This window comes from Corvus kubaryi, unplaced genomic scaffold (genome assembly GCF_017639235.1).
Source record: "Corvus kubaryi isolate FWS band 111438036 unplaced genomic scaffold, C.kubaryi_AGA036_p1.0 37391, whole genome shotgun sequence".
Classification (NCBI taxonomy): domain Eukaryota; kingdom Metazoa; phylum Chordata; class Aves; order Passeriformes; family Corvidae; genus Corvus; species Corvus kubaryi.
The window spans coordinates 6,280,055-6,307,951 of NW_024581130.1; the positions used below are offsets into that span (position 1 = coordinate 6,280,055).

The window sequence follows — 27,897 nt, forward strand, 5'->3', positions numbered from 1 at the left end:
TCAGGATCTTCAGAGGATTTTGCAACTAAATTCTTAACAGCTCCCTGCTGATTGCGTGCAAGTGGCAATTTTTCAAAAGCTGAGTGCTTGGCCAAAGCTTGGAGGTTTTTTTCCCCTACTGTTGGAGCAGTAAATGATGTATCTGTGACCAAAACACCAAACCTTCAGCCCTCGAGCCAGAACACAGACATGCAAACATTTCTTAATTAAACAGTTGTAAAATAATTTTAGCAAGGGCAGTTACCTCCTTAGCAGGAATTACTGAACTTTGCCAAAAAAAATCAATTTGAGGTAAATAACTTGCATGGAAAATCCCTGCCTGATGACTGTCAAAACTGCCAGGAAACGATAAAATTAAAAAAGCCTTACACCAAGAAGTCTCAGGTTGTGATTCCACTAGGTCTGATTGTAAAATGGTGTTAATGTAATTTAAAAAAAGATATTCAGAATAAAAGAGAACATTGTAGCATAAGCACTTGACAGCATCTGAAAAGGCAAGCCTGTGCCTTCATGAGATCTCTGCTTGAAATCCCTTCAATTCAAGGCTTTCGCTCTGTTTAATTTTAGTACAGAACCAGTTTAGAACACTTGTTTTACAACGTTTTCAACAGAAGACAAATCCTTGGCTCTAAAAATTAATCTCGTGCAAAGAATAGAAACTCAGGATGCAGAAATTCACAAAGAGATTTATGAGTTCGCCAGTTGCATAAGAATAAAAAGAACGAATTAGCTAATTGTTGAGAAATACAGACCAAACCAAAAATGCTACATAAAAAATATAACAATAAAATTCACATTAAATTATTTATTCAGTAATAAACAGTGACACTTTTTCTTTATACAAAGCCCCCCCCCCCTCAGTTTTGATGAGAGAGGCAAAAATTGCAAAAATTTCAATGGAGTTTTGAGGGAAGCAAGGTGATGAAACAGGTGGGGGGAAGAGAGGGACCCTGATTCGACTGATGGTTTTAAGCAACAGCTACAAAGAGCGAGCAGGGAAAGTGCAGCACAGTTCTGCAGATACTTCAGTCAATTACTGTAAACCTCAACTCCTATAAACACTGCTTGTCTATAGGTACCAAATACCTGAGCCCCAGCTCACCAGAATCAATGCTGGACCAGCCCCCAGGCCACCACTGGACTGCAATTCAGGCTTTCAAGACTGGTCCAAACCATCTCGACGCCACTGGTTTCCAAGGACACTGAAGGGAGGAAACAGCTTCTATAGGCAAATGGCCATGGTGCACAGCTGATTTATCTTAGAGGCTTGAGCCTTTGAGCAGGTGCACGAAATTACTGGGGTGTTTTAATTACCCCCATCCCTAAACTTTCTTCATTGGGAGCTTAAAAAAAAAAAAAAAAAAAAAAAACAAATGGTGCATTTCCCAGGGAACTCCAGCCCAGCTTTCATAGGTCCCCCCTGCGGTGTTGTGGAGACTGCACAGCAAGAACAGGGAGAGGGTCACAGGCACTGAGCAGACCAAGGGCAGCTAAAACATGGCTTTTCAGGGACAGCTACTATTCCCTTTGGCAACCAGTTCACCCCATAAGAACAAACCTCCTAACACAGCCTAAATTTAGTACACTGACCAGTGTCTGCCCAATCATGTACCTACAATTTTGGAGAGGATCATCTCTGCTCTCAGCTCCACCAGATCAACTTTTCCAAGACCTCTCCTGCCTCTCCTGGATTTTGAATTTGCTCAGGCAAGAGACCCTTACTTTTTAAAGGGACATCTCCCTGCACCACAACTCTCAGATTGTGCCCATAGGGCTAATATGTAAAAGCAGTATTTATTTTTAAATACCTTCCCACTTTACATGAGATTTTAGTTCCAAATAACATGCATCAACTTTTTAAAAACCCACACACAAACAATATTTATCATCCACATACCCTTTAGAAGCTCAAAGGCTGACAAACTAACACCAAGAATTCCACTTGAAAAATAGGTATCTTTCTAAATTGTTTATAAGGATATATATATATTGCTGGTCCATTGATATGGAACAAAAGCTTGTACCTGAAATGAAATAAAATAATCTTATTCAGAGATAGGCTTGTCTGCTGAATGGCAACATACTGCACCTCTCCACATTGCTGATTCCATGGTCATCTTTACAGATACAAATCAGGTGATTTGAAAGAGTTTGTTTTTTTTTTTTTTGATGTGTTTTGGTTGTGCTGTTTTGGGGTTTTTTTTTAACAAGCATGGAAAAATCCTATTCACACCTGAGTTAACAGAGAATGAAATAAAATGCCTACATTTTCCATCTCAGATGAGACTTGGTGAAGTCATTCACTTTATCTCCAAAGGACATACGAGAGTGGAATGGAGGGAACCAGGTATAGCTACACGTGGATGTGTATAAATATATTTGTAGAGAAATATAAACATACACATGAAGAATTGTGGGAGGGGGACAGCAAGACATAAGTAACAGCCTGGAAGCAGAAAGGCTGGGTGCAGCAAGGCAACTCTAAGGTCAGGTGGGGGGAAATGTGACACTCCCCTCCCAGAAAACTCTGCTCTCTGAAAGCTGTGATGAGAGATCTGCTCATGAAAGTGTTTTGATGCAGGTGTGGATGATGGAGAGAAAACTGCCATTCACTGAGGACCACCTGAACTTGTGTGTCTGGTGAGAACAGGAATCAGAACAGAGTCCATTTTACTACTGCCAAGTGCAGCTTATTCAGCTCGCCAGAATTCCAGCCTCCTGGGCAGTCAGTGGCTGCACTATTCCATCTGCTTGTTGGGATGGCAATGAGCTGCTGAAAAAAACTAGCATCTGCCTCTCAAAAAGTGGTGGACAGCTTGAGCCCTCACAGTCTTCAAATGAAGACATAAAAATTGATGGCAGATTTCTCAACATTAACAGGAATAAAATAAAATCCTGGACAACTTTAAGGAGGTCAGTATTTTGAGTTTCTTGAAATAAAACAATAATTTCCCTATGTTCTCCTAGAAACAGTGACAGAGTACAACATGTTTTATAAGCCCTCTCAAAATGAATCATCCACTTTCTTGGGACAGCATCAGAACACGCCACATAAAAAGAATGAAACAACTCCTTTAGTAATGCAGTAAGACACACAACTTATCTGTGACCTGATTTCAAGGGCCTTTTTTTCCTATCTGCAGAAACATGACCAGTCTCAACCTTTCCATTCTTTCTCTCTGCCATCAATTCCCCACCACTGCAGCATTGCAGTCGAGAGCTCCCTCCTCTTCCAAGAGCAAATCCATGGCAGCATCTGCTTCTCATAAGCACTTCTGTGCGTGTGTGTGAGCGTGCATGTACGGGGAAGAGGGAGAGAAGGAAATCTGCTGAATTGAACTTAAAAGTTTGTCACAGAGAAGGGTTTGTTTTTTTTCCTTTTCCATCCCTCAAATTGTAGAACACAGAAGTAGGGCTACTGCTACACACTTAGGCTTTTACTTCCAGCTCACTTGCTAGCACAAGGGACAGTTAGTGACTGAGGGGAAAGAAGAATTTGTTTCACTTTCAAAGTCAGCACACTGGTGCATGAATGGCTACAGATGACAGCCGGTTTTTATTGGCACTTGTCTCCCAGAGTGCGCAGAAGTTCCTCCAGCTCACTCCCAGGTTCAGCAGTGGAAACTGGGTGCAGAACAGCAGTCCTGGAGGTGGAAGAGGCAACAGCTTCCCCACTTCTTCATCCCCACTTACCAACAACTCAGTGATACAATCCAGAAAGAGATTCCAGTGCAAACTGTGGGCCTGTTTCTTTCCTGTCCCATTTTGCTTTGACACCTATAGGGAACCAGAGGAGGTCCCCTGCAGCACAAGCTTGTGAAGGGGAAGCCAGTGAGCAGACTGCTCTTGTTAGGCTTTAAACTGTTTCAGGAAGTCAAACACACCTCAAAAAGAAATGCTGCCTTTTCTTTGCTTCCCCTGCCACCCAAACACTCCATCCCTGAAGTTCAAATTTCCACCTTTGCCAAGTCCAGAGGAAAATAAAAAACAAATCAGATTTTTTTTCCCCTCACAGTATTTCTAATACTGTCAACATTCCTAAGTCAGAACTCAGATATTTCCTGAACTGTATTGTCCTGATAAGAAAGTGAACTGTGGCAGCTGGTACACCACTCCCTCTCATACAGTTTTCCCACTGCATTATGAATTTATTGACAAATCGAGGAGCTAGCTCCACCAAGGCAGCAATAATATGTAGAACTGTCATGAGAGTGAAACTTATTGAGAGAAAGAAATACTGATGGACTACAAAGACAAGGAAAAAACCCCACCACATTTAATTCATCATCCCAACACAGAGACTACAATGTTATTATTTTAAAGCAATATTTAAGCATAGTCCATTGAGCATTTATACGCTGTCTAAAACTTCAAATCAGCAAGGTAGGGACTTAAGGGTCTTGCCAAATTGTGATATAATCCTAATGCCTCCAATGCCAGCATGTCAAGCCCTCTCCCTTGACAAAGGAGAATGCTCAACACCTCATAAGATCAAATTCAAAAAGCCTGGAGGGAAGCAGCAGTGCAAGGAAGGAGCCCTGAACCTCGGAGTGGCATGCACTTCCCAACGCCCCCCTTCCCCTTTCACACACAGATCCATGTGGTCTCCACCTGACAAAACTATATTTACAATGCTCAGTGCCTTCAAATTAAACTCTTTCTTATCTCAGCCATGTGTTCGTATCTTGGTTTTTCCACTCGGCCGGTGCGTCTTTCAAACAGGGATGTCTGAGAGCAGTGGTGACAGAAATGTAACGCTTTGTAAGAGCCTCAGGAAATATTACAGAGGGACCCTGAGTGCACAGAGCAGGAAGGCAACATCTCTGAGCAATAGCCAGGATCCAGCAACCCAGGTCCTGATCCCGGGCCCACCTCAGTCCCATCTAAGCAGACGCTGACACTTGGAGTCCCCAAGGGCTGGGCACAGAGACTGACCCAGCTCCAGCCCACGGCTGCCCAGGGTGACCTCGCAGCCCTTACTCAGGATTTGATCACCCTGGCTCCAACTAAAGCCTTTATTATGCACGTCAGACCCAAGGCCCAGGCCAGGGGGGCTTCCCAAGCACAAGGCTGTGGTTCCATGTGGCCATGGTGCTTTTCCAAGGCCAGGCCCTGGCCCTGGCAGCCACCAAGCCCCGGTGTGTGCACGCTCAGCACGTGCAGCTGGTTACGAAACTGCAGAGCTGCAGCTGGGGTCCAGCAAGCCCCACAGCACAGCCGAGGTCAGGCAAACACATTCTGAAGTCAACAGGAGTTGAGAATGGTAGTGCTTTCCTTGAGCTGCTCAGCACATGGATCAGGCCAGTCGAAAACCTTTTGTTTCCACAAGCCACACATTTTTATAAACCTGGATTTTTTTCTTTTTTTCCCTGAATATTGATGTTGTAAGTTACCACCTTGAAATGGCTTACCTGAAGTCCTGCCTGTACGATTGTACTGATATTTATGAGCACTATGAGGGGCCTGCAACATAACCCACAGGGCACTGGGTTCAACAGCTTCAATGGATCATAGATGAGGCCCATATTCGTGTCTGATTTAAGAGTATTTGGTCCATTTTGAAAGAATGGATGAGTTGGAAATGCAGTTCTGTAACTTCAAGCTTTGCTCTATACTAAAGGTGTTTGCAAGCTTCCGACAATCAGCACAGCACAAAACCACCTTTAGAAGCAAGAAAAACAAAAACACTTTTACTATAATCTAACACCGGGAAAAAATATTTGGCTGAAACTTCAGGTGTGAATTATACTTGCTCAGGCTAGAACAAAAGGACAAAAACATCAGAATCTAGTAGTGTGGAAACAAAGGCGTTTAGCTCTTTAAAAAGAAAGGAAAGATAGACATTTGAGGTAACAAACAAAAAAACCCAAAATGCACAAATACATCACAGACATCTAAAAATAGCATTTTATACATTTTTGCCAGTGCTTCTCTGAGAGCAAGTTCTTTAAACAGAACTTAACAATTTTACAATTTTTTTTAAAAAAATATGTCATCCTAAAATAGCCCATCAATCCTTACCCAAACTTTCCGTATTTCTACAAAAATAGATGCACAAAGAGCTACAAAATACTGTATTCCTGAAAGAAGGCGCACTGTAGTCAAGGGAGAGTCTTTTTCCTGACTATTGAGACTGTTCATAAAAATATCAAGCTGAACAAAACGAAACACTGTTAAAGGAGCAGAAAGGAGTTAGGTTGCCCAGCTGCAGCAGGCTCAGATGAGGAAAGAAAGAAAAGTTAGGTTTCTGGTTTTCTTCCAACACTGTGGGACCCATAAACGGCCTTACAAATAAAAGGCTCAATAGCAAAACCAGAATAGTTTTGGCTCTTCATCTTCATGTGTGTCCTTTGCTCCACGCAGAAGGAGTCAACCACTGCTGTATCACCCGCCCAGCTCTGCCGACTCCAGCTCTAGCTGGTCTTAATTGCTCTGCACTTCAGAACCAAGCAGTTTCCTTGCTCTTGTCCTGATGCTGTAGACCTACATTTCAGAAGAGAAAAGGGAAATAATTAATATTACTAAATGCTAGTTAAATTAATAAATTCGATGTTTTTTTTCTTCCCCCTCCCCCAAGCAACTGAAGTAAAGGTAAACACGTTTTGATTAAAAAAATAAATAAACGAAAGAAAAATGAAAATTAAAAAAACCCCACAATATAACAGTTTAAAGGACTTGTTAGCAACAGTGCTACTGCTCCAAACTTTTCAGTTTATGAGAGGTAAGATTAAACCACAGTGAAGTTTGATTCTGGCTCAGGGAGCTCAGAAATGGTGATAAAATTCCTGTATGCACTTCCTTGGTTTGAGCTAATGCGGAGCATGGCACGGAGTGAAAAACCCCTCCAGAAAGGTCTGCATCAATTATCCAGTATGCAGCAGAGCAAACTGCCTGCCAGAGGCCAGCCACAGACACCATCTCCTCTAGAAAAGGCCTGAGACACTTCAGGACTTCACAGTTTCTGTGGCATTTTTACCTCAAAGAGGAAGGAGGGAAAATGTTCCTGCAACATGCGAAAAACCCCAAACAATTTCACCTACAGAGTGTAAGATTTTCAGCCAAGAATGGCTAGTGCTTCCACATGGGAAAAATTAATGGTTTTCAGCTTGCATTTGTTATAAGTTCCTCTAACATTTTCCTTTGTAAAAAGTGAGGACTATCTAATAAATGTGGTGCTGTGTTGTGGCTTTAGCATTATAGACTTGGAACTTGTGTTATAATCTGGGATTTCTCTGCTCCAGAGGGATTCAATCTCCTCTAGATTCACACCTAACAGGGCGTAAACCTCAAATCCAGACAAGAGACGGGGAGGTGAGGATTACATTTCCCAAAGATACATTCTTGCTCATTTATAGGGAAAGTAAAGGAGAGAGATGCAGGCATGTATATTTAGAGGTAGTAAGGCACTCAAGTCTCAACCATTTAAAACCTGCCCCTCGGTATTTTGAGGCAAGTAAACCACGCTTCACGAAATGAAGGTCCATTTCCCACTATAAATCATCATTCCTACACCGAGAGCAAAGCTCTACTGTGTCATCCTATACATTGCCCTGTGTACCAAGGCACCTGACCTGCTAAGAATTTAGGGTTAATTTCACCACTAGCTAACTCCAGGCCTCAATGATGTTGTAACCATCAGAGCTACATGTTCATTTGATGTTCACCCTGCGAAAATTGGCAGATCCATGTGCTAGGCATGAATCTCGTTTCCATATCCAGTCACACAGTGAAACACGAAAGAAAACCCATAAGTTTCCAGAAAGCCTAACAGGCATGGAGGGTTCAGATCTGACAGCTACCTCCTTGCATTAAGAGTACAAACAGTTAAATATTTAATGATGATCAACACTTGAGAGCTGAGCTGCAAAGCAATTAGGACTCACATAAAAGATGAGAGCATATGGCTCTATCCATGTGAGGATTCCCAAGCAGGGTACAAACACATGTGTGTCCAGAAGTGAAGGGACAGGGAAAGCAGAGCCCACAGGTGTGGTGCACCAAACCTTGTTTAGCGCTTTCTGCTCCATTTCACATGCACTTGTACCTATTTCTTCAGATTGGAAAACTGGGATATCCCTCAGCTAGAGCATGCCTATAAAAACATGCTCAGAGGCTCTTTATTCAATGAAGATGTCTCCTTGTTGCTTAAGAGCTATTTGTTTCCCTGGCAGCATTGTACACAGACAGTCATAATGAACTGCTGTTAGTTCCCTTCAAAGCTCCCTCAAAGTTAGTGATGACAATTTGGGGCTATTTTTCCCCTGCTGCTTCCAATTTTTTTAAACAAAGATGATAAAAAAAAAAGAAAAAAAAAAGGGGAGTCAGACTGCAGAAACCTTTCAGAGCATAAAGAAGTCATTTAAGTTCACCAGTAGAGCACTAAAGGATATCAGAGGCAATGGAAACCTAGAAGAGAAACAGGTTATATGGTTCCTTGCAGCTTAAAAAAATGACACACACACCTGTTTAAGAGATCTTCCACCTGACAGCAGCAAGTGGCAGAAGAGGAATAACCAGCTGAACAGGCACCTTCCTAGGCAGGTGTCTTTGCAAGACACAAATAACTCTAACAAGGAGGTTTAAGACATAGCTGTGGGCTCTACACAGCCAGAGAAAACAATCCAAAAAACCAAAGTTGCCCTATTTACATTTATGAATGTGAAACACTTTCCATGCCTTTTCCTCATTAAATTCCTATCTCCTTCAAGGCAAGGCCATCTGCAGTCGTAATACAGAAACCAAGGCCAACTCTGGTACTCACCCAGAGCTTCCACTCGCAGTGGAAGTGCTGCAGTGCTTTCCTCTTAGCAAGGACATCCTCACTTGCACTGCATGAGCCAACACTGCCACTCCAGCACAATTCCCCTTCCCTAGGACACCAACATTAGAGCTAATTGCCACAGAGACATTCATTATGCAGGTTCTGTGGGAACATCTAACCAAATTTACTGAGTTGTGACAAACTTGTGGGATGTGTGTGAACAGAGACAAATGTACAGAAGGGATCGGACTGGCCCCTCAAATTCCAAATTCAATGTCTCACACTGATGTACAGGCATTTCCAAAAGTGGAGTTTCCATAGTAAGTCAGGACTAAAAGCTGTTGATTGATTCACCTAAATTTGAAATTATTCATCTCAATGTGCACAACTTTACAGGATAAAGAATGTGCAGCTTAATTTTAATAGACTTACAGGCATCACTCATGCCAAAGTCCTGCTTTGCTTTTAGTGTGCTGGGGCTGCAGGAAGCCTCCTCCAGCACATCTGTCCCACAGCAGGACAGGATATCCTCCTGGGCTCTGCAACAGCCAGGCAAGTTGCTCTGCTCTCCTCCCCAGGGGCTGCCAGCACAGCCAGATCCCACTGCTCACCTGAAGGGCCTGGTGTGCAGGACAACCTCCCACCCTGCTCCTGAGGGATGCACTGATGGCTACAACCACCAGCAACACTGCAAGGTAGAAATTCCCCTCCTCAAGCTCTGATCTCAAGTGCTGGACATGGCTTGTGCACCCTCAACGTGAGCAGGTAGCTTTAGTGGTGACACTGGATTATGGCTGCAGGCCTGAGCCAAAGGCAGCACTGGTGACAGCCCAACCTTGCTTTGCTTGACATCAGCAGAGCAAGGAACTGAGGCCTAAGCTTCAAACAATCTGTGCTTATTCCAATGTGATTATATCAATGCTTGATATGAAATGTACTTTTCTAGTGAGCATTGTAGCTTGTGCACTTTGGAAAGATGCTACACACCAGCAGACACAAACCTAACAGGTTTTAATAGCTCTTGATGCAGACCAGCATTTTCTTTAATGCCACTTGTACTGATACAGAAGCTTCTAAAAGGGTTAATTTGCAGCCTACACTGTGAGGATTAAGCCACATTTATGGCAATCAGGTAGCTAAATCCCTCTTCATCCCCCAAAACAGGACCATGTAAGTTCAAACAGATGTGCAAGACAGATCAATAGTTTGCCAGCTCTGTGAAGGGCGCTGTGCTGATGTCCCACACAATGTGTTCTGAAACATAAATTCCCAAACTACACTGTGCATGCACTGGGAACCTCCTCTTAACCTCTGAAGTGATTCAGCATCATCCATTCATGAGATCGATTATTTGGTTCAGCATGGCCGAGATGCAACGATGTAGCTGGAAGAGGCTAAGATTACAGCCAGCCTGCCCTGATCCCAACACTATCATTCCACATAATTCAGCGTGAGGAATTTTTCAAATGTTCCTATAATCATGCGACAGTAGCACAAGAAATGTGACCCATGGTATGCAGGGGAAGAACCAGTTTGTATCTAAAGGATTCCAAAAAGCAACGTCTAGACCAAATGAACTTCTTTAACATAAATCACCTGAAACTCATGGAATTTGATATATTAACAGCTCCACAGGTGATTTTCTCCAGGGATATACGAGCAAACACTTTCAGAACTGACATATTCTTGCCACTATGGCTTTACCCTACTCTGGAGAAACCACTTTATGTCACTAAAAGCCAGTTCACTCTCTCCAGGCCCTCGAGTTTGTAGCCTCTTGGCTGAGATAGCTGCTTCACGTTAGAGTGAGATGTAATGAAATGCTGTGTGATGTGGAGATTTATCCAGTATAATCCACTTTCCCTGGAGTGCAGATGAAGCAAGTGCTGGATGTGCCTCCGTGTGGTACTCGAGCAGGCCCCTCCTGTCCCCACACTGTCCCTGTGATGACACTGCTGGATGTGGACACAAAACACTGAGGCAATGAAGCTCCCTCTTCTCTCCACGCCTCAAGTGCCTGTAACCACAGCATTTGTCTCAACTGCATAAGCTGCAGGCAAGGCTGAAAAGGGAGCTTGGACTTGCTGCCCTTCCCAGCAAGCCTCTGCTTTGAAAGCACAGGAGAGATGAGTGTGCAGGGGAAGAGAGCAAATAATTGTAATGTCACAGGTTTCCACTGCCTGCTGTGTTTCACTGCTTGCACCCTTGTTTCCAGAACTGGGGCTGCCTAACTGGGTTTTGCTTTTGTGTTTCAGTGTGTGACCCCTTTGAATAGTCTCAAACAAGTGAGATGTTGGTCTGCTGAGATTCTCTGTCTCTTCAGCCATACATTTCTCCTCTTTCTTCTCCCTCACAGGAACTCATGGACTAAAACCCACACATCAAGCATGGGGGAGAAGTTAATAGTTCAGATCTTTTCCACTGCCTCCCACGCTGAGCAACCAAAAGACATGCAAGGCACTGCCAAATCAGGATCCTGACAAAAGCAGCACCCAGTTGTACCCCTCCACAGGGATTTCCACAAGGAGCAGGCAGCACCAAGCCAAAGCTGCGTTTGTTCTCTAAGGCAGTGCTAAGACCCAGAGTCCTTTTTGAGGTACTTGCTCTTTAAAGAGAAAAACAACTCACAGTCTAGGCTGGACTTGTACCTAAGCCAGGTAGTGGTTTCTCCTGACTTACAATTCCTCATGCAGTTAGTTCTCAGTTCCATCCCCAAAAGGTTTAGTCAAATACCAGGGCACTGCAGCTGGACTGCTGGGGCTGGTCCAGGGGGAAGCGTCCCTTAAACCAGCGGCAGTGACAGTCTGCTTGTGCTTCAGAGAATGCAGCTCACTCCCCTTACGGAATTTGTCACAAAGGAAAAACTCAAGACCCCAGTCTGGTTAGACTATCATTCTGTACCCAAAAGCATAAAATATAATTATTCTTGTCTCGCTGGTATAGCTGGAAATGTTATTCATACATAAATTGTCCAGTGTTAAGAATCCTAATAAGCATTTTCTTAATTTCACTGACATCAAGACAACAAGTGGCACAGTATTTAGGAGAGATTATTGGTTTCCAGTTGCTTTAAAAGGAAGAGAGGGAGATCTGTATTAGGTTCATAGTATTTCATCTTTACGAAACAGCTTTTTTTTCTCCACCCATTTTTGTCCCCCTGCCCACTAATCAAGGCAAAGAAGTGCTTCTCACACATGGAACCAGTCAGAGAGAGCTATCCAAAAGGGAGACAGATACTTTAAGGAAAAGGGAACAAAGCTACAAACCTAGTGTTTCCTCAATCAGGTAACATACTGTCTTTAAGAAGTACTAATCTGCAAAGATCGCTGCTGGTGAGATAAATATCAAACAAAAAAAGGAGCCCTCAGTGGGGCCTATGAGCTCCAGGATGGACACACCGGGAACTGTCAGTCACCCATCACTTGACTGCAAGAAACTTCAAACACTGAGGGCTGCCAGGCTGCTCCTGATACTGAGACAAGAGCCTGCCACTCAAAGCTCACAGACACGGATGGAGCTCATGGTCTGCAGTTCATACTACAGACCTTGCAATAAAATGAATTTAACTCACAGGTTTCTGCCTAGACCCTATAATGTTTAGTCTGATGGTGAGCACAGCTCAATCAGCACCTCTACTCTCCATGTGACACCTGGATACTACAGAGGAAGGAAATGCTGAGCTGGTCCACCTCAAGATGCAGTCCTCATGTACTGCAAGTTATTAGTTCATTGGAGTTGTATGTTGGTGAATGTACATATGAACTAGCTGAACAAGCTGAGAACTTTCCCATGGAACCATAATTAATATTTTCCCACAAGATTTAAACAAGAACAAACAAACAAACAAAAAATGCAGATCATGTCTCAACTCATCCAGCTTGAATGGGACCAAGGCAGACAAAGGTCTCTCAGCAAAAGACAGGTGAGAGCTGGATGTTTCACAGCTCACCTGCCCTGACAGCAATCACAGGAGGGATTCCCCCCTGAAAATACATTTGGACATGGCTCTGAGAACCAGCCCAGCTCCAGCTGCAGGGAGCTCACATCTCTGCTAAAACAAGCCACACACACAAAAAAAAAAAATCAAACCGTCTTACCTGTATCAAAGCCGAAACTTGGCACAATGTCCACGGTTCCGTGAAAGGCTCCAGCCCAAGCTGAGGTAGCGCTGGTGACAGCAGCGGGGTCTGACTTTGTCACGTCACACTGGGGAGCAGGAATCCTGGCGGCGCGCACCGACGGCACCAGCAGGGAGCCGTAGCGGGGGTCACGGTGCGAGCCGGGATGGTGGTGGTGCATGTGGGGATGAGGGTGATGGCGGTGCATGTACACATCGTGCATGTGTGCATACGAAGGGCTCACCTGAGATGCTAAAGGGTAATGCCAGGACTCAGAGGCAGCAGGGGGAGGAGGTGGGGCAGTCTGGTGAAGGCCGTGTCCTGGCCAGCTGCTGGGGTCTGGTGTCGGGAAGGTGCCTGGTGCAGTCACGGGGAAATCGGGGTGTACTCCACTTAAGCAGGGTGGAGGAGGAGGCTGGTAAGAGCTGGTCCAGAACGAGGTTGGGAAACCGCTCCTCTGGCTTGAAATCGTTGAGCTTTCTGGTAGAAAGGAAAGAAGTGAAGCATAACTGAAGCTGAACAACACACTTCGTGAGAAAAACCCCACAATGATTTGCTACTCTCAAGTTTGTAACGCTGAACTTCAGCTTCCACAGTAACTACAGAATCACAGGACATCTGAAGTAGGAGGATTGTCTAGTCCAATTCCCCTGCTCAAGTGGGGTCACCTGGAGCAGGTTGTCCAGGACCATGTCCAGTCAGATTTTGAGTGAGATCCAAACACCACAGCCTCTCAAGAAAACTCCCCAAAAACAAAAACCAGCCTAAAAACCCCAACAAAAGTTTTCTTGTATTCAGATGGAATTTCCTGTTTTCTAATCTCTGCCTATTGCCTCCTGTCCTGTCAGTAAGCATTGCTGAAGGGGAGCCTGGCTCTCCCATCTTCATTCCCTCCCATCACGTTTTTATAAATGTAAGATCCCCTCCAAGAAGACTTTTCTTCTTCAGGCCATAGAGTCAGAGCCCTCTCAGGATCTTGGTACAGGAATTGTGAGGAGAGGCTAACTCCCGCCCAGAGCAGAGCACATCATTTAGAAAGGCAGCTGTTGTGGTTGCAAATGCTTCTGAGGAGAGAGAACCAGCTCACACTGCAGAACAAGAAACATTTGGCTAAAAGAATACCTGATCTTCTCAAACTAACTGCATGCTTTGATGGGATAAAGGTCATATCTAACCCAGCTTATGTTAGTAGTCCCTTACAGAATGCACCATGATGCCCTGTACCCAATAGGAGCATACAAGCAGAACCATCTCTGTAGCTCAAACAGGTTTTTGTCAGAAATAAGACTTGCTGCTTCTTACAGCTAGGACTCAGCTTATATTTAAATGGATTCCAGGACCTCTACATTATGAAATCACATTCTAAAAATTCCTCTTTTGAAGAAGCAGTTAGTGTTTTTGATGTGTAGGAAAGTCTTGGCATCTCCATTCTCACAATCCTCTTGGCCAGCTCATGCTAGAAAGTGCTGCTCCATGCAATATGTCTCAGCTCCAACAGGATTTTTTTTTGGTCAAAGATGGAAACATAAAAATACAGAACTTCGCCTCTGATGAAAGGTCATAAAAATAGCCTATGGAGAAATAAAGCCAGGGAAGTTTAATATTTGATGAGGCAAGGAATCCTCTGCTCCTCATAACTTTTGTAGAAGTATTTTTTTTTTTTTAAATCACCTTTTGTTTTGCTTTGTTTAATAAGCAGCTGGAACGAGACTTGGGTAAAGACACCACTGAGAATGAACAGATTTCTTCAAACACTCCTGCCTGCCTCTGAACTTTGCTTATACAAAAATATTTAGGGAACAAAAAACTTAAAAGTGTTTTCTGACTGCATCACTAGGACACCCATGTCTCTGTTTTAAAATCCACTAAAACAGAAATTCTTCCACACATCAGTTGGCTTTGATTTAGGCAGTTTATAGACTCTGATTAACTTCCAATATTGGAAACAAACTTTGCAATTGTACCATGGACAAATGCAGAGGATGCTTTGTGCCAAAATGCTTCAGAGGCTGCAAGCTTATCTGGCAAACTGCACCCCAACATGGTTTTCTTCAAAAGGTTGTGTTGTTTTTAGCAATGTATTTCTATTGCAATTCATGCTTGGAAACTGGAGAGAGCTTCAAGCATCTTACAGAAGCCCCAGCACTCCTCCAAAATTGGTATAGTTCCTTGTTTGTAAACCATTCATTGTAAAAAGGGATTACACTGAGATGGCGAGTGTGTATGGCTTGTGCTGTTGGCAGCAGGGCCAACACAAAAAAAAATAAAAAGCCAACTTCATGTCCAGTCTGTTGCTTAACAGAGGAGCACAGCTTGACAATGCTCTGCCAGTATTCTGAAAAATTAACCTCTGTAATCAAGTTTTTGAAAACTATCTGGCTGTTATCTACATGGAAAAGCCCTAAATCCAAAGCACTGCACTTCAAAAAGGCACAGAAAACCACAAAGTATCTGCAGGACAGCTTTAATAACAGGAGAGAGCACTTTAAACCACCGAATTTGCCAACATGAATTCATCCCAGATTGCATAACAGCTTGGCTTTGCCAGTCATGCAGGAGGTCTAGGCCACAGAAAACATTTTTGGTCATCTCCATTTTTCAAACCTGTGCAGGTTTCACAAAGCCATCGGTGCTGTCTGGCTCTGTCACGGACCAGCCCGCACTGGCATCACTGAGTGTGGCCACCCTCACTGGGGAAAGGTCAGTCCTACCACTGGAGATACAGGCTCCATCCAGGTTATACAAACATGCAGGAAGATTTCACCCACCCCGAGTGTTCCGGGATACCTGGCCTCCATGGAACATGCTGAAACAGCCTTTTCCACACTGTCCTTGAGCAAGGAAAAAAATAAAAATAAAAAAATCTCTGTGCTTCCATGGCCTTTCGGGAGGCATTTAACAAAAACTGTCCGCCAAGAAAGATAATACAGTTACCACAATTTCCTACCCTAAGTACAGGGAGGCTGGGACAAGGCAACATCCCAGGGACCACAAAGTTGTGGCTGATGCAAATCCTCACGGTGGCCAACCCAAATGTTCATGGTGGCCAACCCAAATGTTCACAACACACACTGGAAATATGCCAGAGGTGCACACACTGGGAGGGATAGAACATATAGAGCTTTCTCTAGTACAACATCAGCTCTCACTTAAGGCAAGAGGGGAGAAAAGTAAGAAAGAAAAACAACCCAACGCTTTCAGCAAGGAAAAACATGTTTATAAAAATACCATTAAGGTAACATTAGTGTCAAGGTATCATTAGCACCTGCAAAAGATTTCAGGCAGCTACACCTACAATTGAATATTCATATTACTTGAGCCTGTCATAAGGCTTTTTTATTTTATTAAAAAAACAGTTTTCAAATTAATTTTAGCCTAAACTGATCAGCAGTTTCAACATACAAATGATGAAAACTTGCTCTTTTCAGAACAACAGGTTCTACTTTTTACATGTAAGCAAAATCCCTCCTCAGAACAAACAAAAAAACCCCCTGAAATATCACCTTAATGATAAAGTCAGAGTTTGCACTTTCATGAGAACACCTTAAAAAAAAAAAAGAAATAAAATAAGCACAAAAAGATAAAAAAAAAAAAAAGTTAAAATCATTGCTAATCCCTCCTTTCAGAGTGGAGAAAATGCAGTGAGCTGGGGAGCCAGTTCATGCTCACACATTTTCCACTGAAACCTGTACCTCCCAAAACAGCGATTGCAAAAGCGTTTTTCTTTCTCATTTATCTCTGAGTAAGAAACTGACAGCAATTCTGACTACCCATGAAGGTTATTTATGGAAGAACTCCAAGCTAATGATACTTTAACTTCTTTAGGTAATGGGATACAAATTCACATTCGTGTGCTGTAACTGAGCATCTTTGCCACCGTGCGTAAACCAGAAGACCAAGCTGTCAGCGTTGTTCCTTCTCCATTGTTTTCAAGCAGGAATATTTCAGAAACCTATTTGGGCCTGATAAAGCTCTCTTCTCTGAAGCAGCAAATGCCCTCAGCTCTCTCAGCACCCAGCAGCCTCCCCAGGGATTTCCACGACCCTTCAGCAGGTGCAGGGGAGGCACAGGGCGTATCTCCTTACTTTATTCCCGGAAGACGTTCAGGACACGCAGACCTCCATTCCCCACTGAGGGCATGGGGCACATGGGGTTAGGAGGCAGCATGGCTGGAGAACCCTCACACCAGGCCACCCATGTCCCCTGCAGAGTCCTCTGGGGATGGTTGTGAAACCACAGGGGGAGACAGGGAAAAACAACAGGGTATGTCTGAGGCCAAAGGGGAGACGCGCAACCCCACCCACGGAACGTCCCCAAGCTTGCTGAAGAGGGCTTGCTGTGGGCATGGGGTCTCTGGGGACTGCCTTGATCCCATTGCTAAAACATTTATAGCCTGTCTGGGCCATTTATAAATGCTCCAGTCTCCTTTTTAGTAAGCATAGGTTCAATCCTGCTCTCAGTCGAGTCAACGGAAAATTTCCCATTAACGTTAATGGTCCCGGCTCAAGCCATAAATTCCTCTAGCTCCCCAGCCACTTCTACTGACCTCTGCTTAAACTTCCTCGGATTTGTCATCATCCTTCTGGAAAGCAAATCCTTCTGTGCTATTTTTCTCTTCACAGTTGTTTCCAAAAATCCCATCTCTCTTTAGGATCCGTGGCTTTCATCAACGCAGTCTCACCTCCACACCACTGACTAGGAACACCACTGCTCCTGCTCAGATCCCACCAGTATCTCTCTCACCAACCCAGTGTAAGGCCATTGCTCACCATGCTTAGATTGCATCCCTCTGCCAGTCCACATAAGGATGTGACCAGAAATAATGCAGCTGTGGGTAACTGAAAAAACACCCAGACTGCCACATCCAACAAAATGGAAACAGCATCTCACTGTTACACTTTTTCCTGTCACCAGTTCGGAAATCTCATCTGTAAGGGCGACCTAGTGCCTCTGGCAAGATCTGCTCTTTGTCACATCAATACACGAAACGTATACAAGCATTTATGTGCATAACAAGAGGTAGGCGCTGGGACAGCGAGTAAATGCCTCACAGAACCTACTACATTTCTGCTCCCTGCTTGGAGGCAGAGTAATGTCGTCCCCATTTTACACCCAGCAAGCCATAACATCATCTGTACCTCTCCCACAAGCAGGCTGCAATGGAAAGCACCACGTGGCTGCAGCCACAGGAGCCAGGGCTTGCCCCTCAGCCTACTCCATCCTGTGCTGGCTCCTCCCCACCTGGAAAGCAGCCGTGGACAAATCCTAATCACCTGGCAAAGTCACTCAAGAAGGCTGCATAGGTTTCCTTCATGTCCAAGGCCAGGATCCCAAACAGCTTTGCTCTTGCCTCACAGGCCAAGTTTCACACTTGGAGCTCGAAAAAAAAAAAAGCCTCCAACCTTGCAGCAGACGTTTGTGAAGCCATGTGAGCTCTGCCCCCTCCCATCCAGCCCCTGGCAGAGACAGGATATGGCAGGAGCGGGAGACGCCTGCTCCTTCCATGCCTTTGGCTGCTCTCTCCCCCTTTAACACCTCAGATCACTCAACCCAAGAAGTTCCTCGGTTCTTGGAGATTTGAGTGGGATTTTTCCACCTCCACAGAGAAGTAAAATTTCAGCTGCAATGCAATGTCTGTTACTGCAACGCAGCCCAAGTCTTACCTCTCCACAGAGGATTCAGCCCTGCCTTGCTCTTGGAAAGGGCAGTCTCTGAATTGAAGCTACTGGCTTGGCTCAAAGCTCTTGAAAAGTGTTCATCCACCACTGAACCAATGTCTCCCTGGAAGTAAGTGAACAGGACGCAGCGAGAGTTCAGGTACTCCATCTCCGCAGGCTGGTCTTTCTCATCCTCCTCTTGCTTGCTGGGAAGGGTCACTTCCAGAGACTCCTGCATCTTGTTGTACACAGCTAACTTCTTCTGGGATCAGAAACAAAACAAACAAGAGATGTATCAGTGATGGCATTCAGTGGAAGCTCAACATATGGCTTCCTTAACAAAATATAACTGAATACATTGAATATTCATTACATGATTTAAGTTGGGCTACCAGGATATTTCACATTGGCATTTCACAAAGAAGAGAATACCAGTGCCCACTTAAGAGTCTCTATTCCTCTCACACACATGGACCTGCTTCTCAGGCATGTTTCACAACCACCACTTATCAGCACCAGCTTTCACTCAATACTTTCAAAAGAAAGCAGACAGGCACACAATTCCCTCCTGACTCCCACCTGGAGAGGATATTCCCATCAATAAAGGGTACAGAGGTCGAGCCCAGACCTGTGGAAGGGTGGCCAGACACACAGCATCTGCATTTCACACATCCAGCTGGGCGAGCACCAGGTCTTGTCCTGCCACACTCCTCCAGCTGAGTGTACAGGGCCCTTCTGGATTCCCCACACTTACTGCTGGAGTGGTAAAGATGGGAGAGTTTCCTGCTTCCTGAAAAATTTTCTGCTGTTCTATCAAACTCCAGAAAATGCATAAGTTTTCACTCACTGACAATAGAATTTTTATCACAGGAAGTTATACCTTGGGCTGGTGATTGGGGTTTGATCAGGGGCTTGAGATCTTGGTTTTTTGGTTGGTTTGGGGTGGGAGGGTTTTTTTTCCTTTTTATTTTTTTTTTTAACACCAGCTTTTGGGAAAAAGGACAAAAAATTCAAGTCATAAAAAATTAAACACGTGATCTGGGGGAAGAGGGGGATTGACAAGTCCGCAAACACATGCAGAAAAATCCACCCCAAACCAAAAACACGGAGAAGCATATAAAAAAGTAAAACCCTCACAAGCCATCTGTGAATGGCTATTTCAGAATCTTCTCTCTCTCTCTCAAATCAAACCTAAATGTCAAAATAAATGTGTGTGAAGATCCATTTTGCATGGAACATATTTTTCAGATGTTCCACTTTACAACAGTTTTCACAGAAAAAAAACCCTCTCCCCAGAACAGTCAAGCTGCAGGAATCATAGTTTTTAGCTAGCCAGCCATTTCCACAGCTGACTTTACACACAAGCACTTTCAGGAACCCAAAAACAACTACAGTCCATATGCAGAAGTATTTCATAGCATTCCTATAGAATTACAGTTTGACTTATCTTTAATGGTTTGCTTGGCAACACTCTAGCGCCATCAGAATCTCTTTAAGTTTATGGCTTTTTTACCCTTTTTCCAAAGAAGTTCTATAGAAAAAGTTAAACAACTACACAGTCTATAAAGTTTCATTTTTACAGCAAATAGGCTTGTACATTTTAAAAATAATTGAAAGTCATTTTCTGACCTTGTGTACCGTCAATACACTTAAATTCGGTGCTTCCTAAAATCATATAATCCGATATGAACTCTCTCACTGCAATTCGAAATAAATGCTCTGGGGCGAAGTCCTAATTATGAACGGTTATTTTAAAAAATAACTGTAAGAAAGAGCTATTGACAAGTGGTATTGAAACCTATTATACTAAAAGCTCATGGCAACTTAATCTGACATTCCAGTGGGTTAACTGATAAATGTAAAACATCTCAGTGATACCATTAATTCAGATGCTGCTGCACAAACTGCAGTGAGGGACGTACACAATTTTATTTCAGTTGGGGATATCCAGGCAATGGCCTGGAATTCAAGTAAATCCGTGCTTCACAAAGCAAGTTATACTGTGGCTCGCTTTAGCACAATATTACTTACTTAGACTTAGGGGAGAACCGCTGGGATTCACTTGTAAAAACAAATAAAACAAACAAAAACACGGAAACAGCAAAACGGCGCAGTTTCACTAGAAACTAGAATTGCTAAAATGAAACAGAGGCTGTAAACATATTTTTGCAAAGGCAGAATTTGGGGTAACCTGTACATTTTTTGGAAATGCTTTGTGCCTTTTGTAAACAAACAAATGTCTCAGAAGAGGTCCCCTAATATTTGTTACCCAAACATTTAACTAGGATATCACTCAAAGTGAGCTTCATGGTTTTGCCCGAGTAACCGCGGACCACTGAGACTTCGGTAAGACAGAAACAGTTCTAGCAACACTGCACATACAGGAGACATTGGAAACCTGCAACGCATCTACCTCAGTGACTTGGCCACTCCTGGATTTGCACCACAACTCAGATCCTCTTAAAAAGGCAAGCAAGTGGTTGGGGAGGGTGCTTTTCTCATTTTTGATTTCGGCTGGGCTTTGCGTTTCGAGTAGAGACAATGCATGAAAGAGATCCTTTAGAGAAATCTAAATAGGTCTGTTACATGCCAGACCTTGAACACAGGCAGCACGTTAAAAGTTGACTCCCATCCCTACAGGTGCTCGTACTGATGCTGCAGTTATGCAAATGCATGCACAAGCACGCAATTATAGACAGACACATGCCGCTAATACAGCCCCTGGCTTGACTCGGTGATCAGGAAGGAAGTCTTTCAATGTTCCTATACAGGGACTGGAGCTCAGGAAATTAAAACTTATCTCCAGAGTCGCTTCTCTGCGCAGGAATGTTCTCCCTTCCACAGCTTAAGAATCTAATTCGTTTTCCATTTCAACTCTCTTCCCTCCCCTCCAGTCCATGGGCAGTCATTACAAGATGCTCTGAGCACTTGCTCCTTTGGAAAACACTAAATCTGACCCGTTTTTTAATGTAAAAAAAAAGACAGTAGGACTGGTGGACAAGCACAAGGCCTTGTGTGCAGACTGAAGTTACTTACGGTGCAAAGTTGTGGTTTGCAGTGAGTTATCTGCAAAGGATGAGAGTTCTATATTACAAGATTTTTCAAAGCAGCAAGCCCGTGATCAGACAAAGATCTAATTAATTTGCGTTTCAGGAAGAAATTATCAGCCTGTAATTGCAAAACACTTTAAATAAGAGACTACAGTGAGAGAAAGTGACTCAACAAGTTTTCCTTTTATGCAATGTATATATATCCTTTCCATTGTATACATTCTTTGATAATGTGAGGGTTTTTCCCCCCAAATCACCTAAAATACCCTGTTTGCACATGAATTCCCTAATTTTTGTTCTGACCTTAACAGTAATCTTCTCATAGTATTTCTGACTGCAGTTGTGTGAGTGGAAAACTATGCAAGATCATCAGCTGCTAAATGAATTTGTCCCACAATCACGGGGAGCGAGGGAACAAAAACAAAAAAATCCACAACCACCGAGTTCGGTTTATGTTAACTAACCTCAGCTAGTCCAGTTTCACTCGTACTTTTTCATATGAACAGTTCTGGCATGTATTTAAGCACCCAATAACCTCAGTAAGATCTTTACAAAGAGTATTTTCTGACCAAACACGGTGTTATCTCTTGTCACTGTTCAATACATTCATGAAATAACACCTCTCCCTTCCTTACACCAGAGACTGACATTAGGCAGCCTCTGAAAAGCAAAACAAAACAAACAGCAGAATCTTCTCTTGGCCAAGATGCAGAATACAGAATTTAAATTCAGAATACAGAATTTAAAAGGAAAACAGTGAAATTCAGTGTCTAGATCCCTTAGATAACAGATCCTAGTTCATGGCTGAAATGGCACAGTCTCTGGGTAAACAGTGCAGTACAGCCCAGGCTGAATTCAGCTTCAACCAACATTGCATTTTTTTTTTTTATTTTATATACTCACAAACAGGCAATTCCAAAGAAAACCTCAACCCTTCACTTCAAATCATACAACAAAAGGAAACTAAAGGTCAACAGTGTATCACTGCTGATATGGGAATACTAAAGAGAAAGTTTATTCTGAACAACCATTATCCTGCCTCCCCGAGCGCTTTTAGACCAAGAAAACGTGTAGTCCAAAATCTCGCACAAAATCCCCGCCTCGAAGATTCCTGTTATTTTCTGACATACCCTACCCAGAACCAAGCAACACGGTTCTCATGCAGCGAAATGTTGGCCACATGAAAGCGTGTGGCAAAAGTCCAACTGACTTCAAGGGTCCCGGGTCTCACCCAGAGTGTCTGGTAAAAATGTCAGAACATTCCTCTTCACAAACCGAAAAAACTCACTTCCAGCAGAAAACAGCTAGTAGCCAGCAAAACAACAACAAAAAACCCCCAAAACAACCACACTTTGAGAACAGAGAAGATCTTGCTTTAGCCAAGTTTGAATCAAAAATTCAGGCCAGCTCTTGTTTTTCATATAAACTGGTTGCCTGTTCCTACAATTTGTTATCTCCATACATGCCACCATACAGCATATGGTCCTTTATGCTCCCAAGCATGAAAGTCTGGTGTGCCTGTGGCCACCTGTTACAGATTTTCCATTATGAGAAAAAGAACAGGAACCAAAAATAAAGAATAACTACACTGAGGAAACACTATATGACCCTATCCTGAGAAAAAGGCTGTCATTTGACATAAGCTTCTGAGAAGGAATTCCAGCAACAAACTCGAGGCAAATCCTCAGACAGGCCTCCATTTGTGGAGCTGTCTGCCAAGCAGGCTCCTATTGATAACACAGAAAGTATTCAAAGAAGAAGATCATTCCAAGCAATCAGGGCACTGAATGCTGGGCCTGAGAGATGTATTTATGGCACTGCCCTAAAAACATGAAACATCTTCTACCCACACAAATGAGCAAGGTGAGAGCTTGTTTCCAGCTGAGCCACTGGATTTGTAGCAGTAGAGCCTGGAGATCTTGCTATGCTCTGCTGATGGAGGGAAATGGTGAAAAAAGAATGAATTTATACATCTTTTGCTGTACATGTAAACAGAGATGTACCCTTAAAGTGTAAAGGTCTAATTTTATGTAGCTAGAAGAATATCAAATAGAATTTGGTCCCAGTCAGAATGATAGAGTGAAGCAAACCAAACTTTTTAAATCAGTGGTGTCTCATGGGATCGAACCAAACAAAACCTCACACACAGGGCAAGACCTAACCCAGGTTTTACATCCTGTAAATCAGAGAGTAGGTGAGTTATATGGGTCATACAGCTTCCAGAGAAGCCAGTAGAGCAAACAGCAAAGGAATAGCCTTGAGAAAGAAGCTGAACTGCGAAAATTGAATGTGAAGCCATGCTCTGCTGTTATCTGCGGACTGCCACGCAGCATAAGCAGTATAAGCCCATCCTCAAAAGTTGTGAGCCCATGATGCAAGGAACTTTACTGACAAAACAAGTTACAGTATGTGATTGGGGTTTAGCCACAGCCAGCTGACACAGCATCAAATGCGACCTGTCCTTGTCTGCAACTCTGTCAGTTTGGAAGGAAGAGCCAAGTTAGTGACCTAAATTGCTAATGAAGACAAGCCCTTATCTGGACAAAGTCTGTCTACAGCACTGCCAGCAAAAAGTCTGACTTGAGTGTATCACAACTCCTTATGCAAGACTTGATTTAGGCAAGGATGGTGTTGGCTTAGATGTTGGCTTGCCTCTACATACCATGGAGAAATTCCAAAACTACCATTTACTGGAACTTCCCATTTCAAAGGTCTTGAGCTGGTGTGTTAGAGAGCCAGAGTGAGTCCCACCTGAGCCTCAGCCCTGCAGCTTGCTGTGCCTAGTCTGACGTGACAGGACAAGCCGCCCCTGTGTGCCGGGAATACAATGGGATTCTGCTCCAATTACGTGTTCCCAAAGCCTCTCCGAATTCCGTTACACCCATTCCTCACCCAGCCCATAGGAAAGCCAAAGCTCCCTCCTGCAGCTGCACAGCCCCTCAGGAAAGTGGACAGCAGAGAGTATTTTAATTTCGCCAGTCTGCAGGGTTTTACCCTCACGCCTGCACGGCTCTCACCAGACACGGAAACACGTTCGTATCCTAACGCCGGCACACACTCGCTCCGTCTTTTGGCAAAGGAGTACGGAAATCCCGATTTATCTGTAAAATTAGGGACACACCCCACTTTCATCAGTTCATTCTGGCACCATATGAGCATGTATACATCCATGTTTCGCTTACTTCGCTCCAGCAAACACCCTGGACTTGAGCAATCTCAAGGATCTAAGGTGCTAAGCCTCCACTCCCATTAACATTCAAGAGGAATTCAGGCTTCAGTCCATTAAGAGCTTTAAAAAAAAAAAATCCCATCTAAATTAATTTGCCAGCAAGTCCTTTCCTGGCTAAGGACCGGTGAAAGTTACATTTCCAGAAATTCTGCCTTTCTGTGCAAGGCAAAAATCAATTCTGTCCTGATTTTAAGGGAGGAAAAAATACAGACACAGAAACGCGGGAATAAATATAATAAATATTTTAAAAAATTATATTATATTATATTTATGATCTATAATATATAGTAAAACTTTAGGGCGGGGAAACTTTAAAAAGGCATGATGGACCACCCCCTAAAAAAACACCACCACTTCGGCACAACCCAGGTGCACACCAGTCCATCATTTTAAAGCAGCCTGAGATTTCCCATTAAAAAAATTAAAAAAAAAAAAAAAAAAAAAAAAGGAAACAACCATTTGAACCCCCTTCCTCTTGCTGCAGTCACTGGCCCTGACCCACAGAAACACGACGGGTTTGGCTCTCCAGAGAGACCCTAGGGCCCAGAACTTGAGCCTGCAATGGCAGCTCCACAGTTAAAGAGCTGCTTGGCTCTTTAAAGCACACAGAACTGATGTCCAAAGCTGGCATAACAATTACACTTTTGAGATGGCTTTGCTACAAATACCTGTGGAGATGCACAGGCTTTAGTTAGAGTAACACACCTACATCTCCTTGCCCTGAGAAGAAAAGGAAAGCCAAGAGCAGCACAGCATGGAAGAGCTTCCTCTCTCAGAAAACAAACTGAAAGACACCAGCATAGTACAGTAACCCTGAAAAATGCTTCGGTGGAGTCCTCGGATATTTTAAGGGTGAGCTCCATTTTATCATCTCCAATGCAGAGACTTATTTTTAAGATATCCCACTAATTCATCTTCCCTCAGTGTTATTTTTAAACCACGGTTTTAATTCCAGCAAGGAGGAACATTCTTTAAAATGGTCATCATCCTCACAAAGAGTGCAGGAGTGTTTTACATGTTGAACACATGTGTAAGAACCAAAAACCTGGCAACAGATTCTTCATATTTCTTTCTTACGCTCTCTACCAGTTGATTAAACATCCCTGACAGGACTATTCTCAAGGAACAGAGACTTGCAAAAATGTCATTCGTTACCCAAACAATAAATCTTTCCACTATGACTGCAGATGCATGAGGAGCTCATTTTATGTTTACTATTTTTTTTTTTTTAATTTAGAAAACATTGGATTCAGAGAAAATACATGAACCGCTCTAAAGTCAGCAGCTGTTAGAATTAGAGGGTGTAACACTTTCTCCAGCAACAAGAGCTCGGCTTTTCAGTCTGGCATCAAACAAGCTCGTGAGGACCCTTCAGCTCCAAGTGTGCCAGGAAAACCAGTGCAATCAGGATTAATTAAACTAAATTGACAATAATGTGTAGGATAGCCATGTGTAAAAAGCTTTTAGGTGGAAATGTAGTATCTGGTGCCAGGAGAGACTCATGAGCTGTATTGGCTCATCAGGGCTATCTACTTTTCTTGCCTTGCTTATCTACCTCTACTTGTTAAACAGCATAACCCAAAAGAACTCAGTTTGTTTAAAACGAAATTTCAAGAAACTTCATTGCTCATTAGAGTGCCTCTGGGACATTTTACATATGTCCCTGTTTTTTGGATGAGGAAGAAATTTCATACTTATTCTTAAAAAGAAAAATCACTTGCACTTGAACATGACATGATCATTTAATAGATTTCCCCATACTAAGTGTTCTACAGATCTGGAAGAGAAATACAGACAATCACTTCCAGAGTTAAACGTCAGAAAGCTCAGCAAATTTTCAATTGTGCTTTTCTACTTCTAGGTCTCTCAGTCAGAGAATCAGGCTATTAGTGATTCTTTATTTATTTTTCCCTCCAAATCACAGAGGCTACGAACTGGAGCTCCAGATATCCAAAGACAAACTTCATAAGCAAAATTACCGAACAGATGGAAGGTTCTGCAAGCTGTGACCTAGATTAGAGAGAAATAATAGCAAAGGCACTTTGCAAGAGGCAGAATTCACAAGTTTTCCAGAGCTCGCGTTTAGAGTGAACATGAGCAACCTGGATAAATTCACTAGGGTATCATTTCTGCAAACGGGCTCTATCTCCCAACAATAAAGGAAAAAAGCAGCAACACACGATAGGAATTTTAATGTTTTAGCCCATACTCGTGTCTCCCAGGCAAGTTGATACTAGGGGTCACTTCCCATGTACGGAGAAAACAATCTTCACGGATAATAATGATAAAACCTTATGGAATGCAGCAACAACCAAAAAATGTATTCTCAGATGACTACACCAGGGCCAAGTCAATATTAGTCCCACTTCACCCACGCACTGCATAGTCTAAAAATGCTGTCAGCCTGATAAGAATTTCCTGATTCACTTAAGAAAAAAAAAAAAAAAAAATACATCTGATCACCAAATTCAGCTAGAAACTCGCCGGAGACAACGATCTTCCAGGAGTGCCGGAGAGAGCGGCGCGGCGCGCCCCGTCCGCGGGGAGTGGCGCGGGTCCGTCCCGCCGGCGGGCGGAGGTTCCGCCCGTGTGCGCGGCCGCGGACCGCAGCGCACCGCGCGGGGCGAAGGCGCTGCTCCGTGCCGGCAAACGGGGCGAGCGGGGAGAGTCGTCAAGTAAGGAACGACGGCGGACAGAAGGGGGAGAGAAGTAAGGAAATAACTTTTTCCTCCTGCCCCACTCCAGCTGAGCAAGCCAACATCCACCCGCCAGACACAAGAATTTGGGGGGAAATCTTTTTTTTCTTGTCAGGAGAGGTCTTACCAGGCTCCGTAGCTCTGGGGCAGCCTCAGCAGCTCCCCGCATCTCCAAATCAGGCCGGGGGCTGCGGAGCGCATCGCTGGCTGGCCGGGGCGGAGGTCTCCGCCCAGGGCAGCCAGCGATGCGCCATGCAGCCCGCTGAGGGGGGGCCTCCCCAAAAAGCCCCCGCACCTCCCAGTCTTCCCCACCGCGGCCACTCGCGCAGCCCCGCCCTCCCCGCGGCTCACCTGCGCGCAGCCCGCCGCGGGCGCGGCCAGATAGC

The 27,897-nt window shown here is 43.8% G+C and overlaps 1 protein-coding gene across 3 annotated transcripts; it reads right to left on the reverse strand.

Moving 5' to 3' along the window:
• Positions 1-668: 668 nt before the first annotated feature.
• On the reverse strand, positions 669-27,891 carry VGLL3 (vestigial like family member 3). Of its 3 annotated transcripts, none has more exons than XM_042037966.1 (4): positions 27,863-27,891; positions 18,543-18,798; positions 12,859-13,359; positions 669-6,483 (listed from the first exon to the last, which is right to left on the reverse strand). In XM_042037966.1, the coding sequence occupies exons 2-4, from the start codon at positions 18,772-18,774 to the stop codon at positions 6,440-6,442; spliced, it is 777 nt and encodes a 258-aa protein (XP_041893900.1). In that variant the 5' UTR covers positions 18,775-18,798; positions 27,863-27,891; the 3' UTR covers positions 669-6,439. The 3 variants fall into 3 exon arrangements, with proteins under 3 accessions (XP_041893900.1, XP_041893902.1, XP_041893899.1); XM_042037968.1 differs by having other exon boundaries at positions 18,543-18,795; positions 27,863-27,884; XM_042037965.1 differs by lacking the exon at positions 27,863-27,891 and adding an exon at positions 27,639-27,778.
• Between the last annotated feature and the right edge of the window lie 6 nt (positions 27,892-27,897).

Coding starts and splice junctions, on each gene's coding strand:
- VGLL3 (XM_042037965.1), bottom strand. CDS start 27,680: ATGCGGGGAGCTGCTGAGGCTGCCCCAGAGCTACGGAGCCTG. Junction 13,360..18,542: donor GCTGAATCCTCTGTGGAGAG/GTAAGACTTGGG, acceptor CCTTTCTACCAG/AAAGCTCAACGATTTCAAGC. Junction 6,484..12,858: donor AAGTTTCGGCTTTGATACAG/GTAAGACGGTTT, acceptor TCTGAAATGTAG/GTCTACAGCATCAGGACAAG.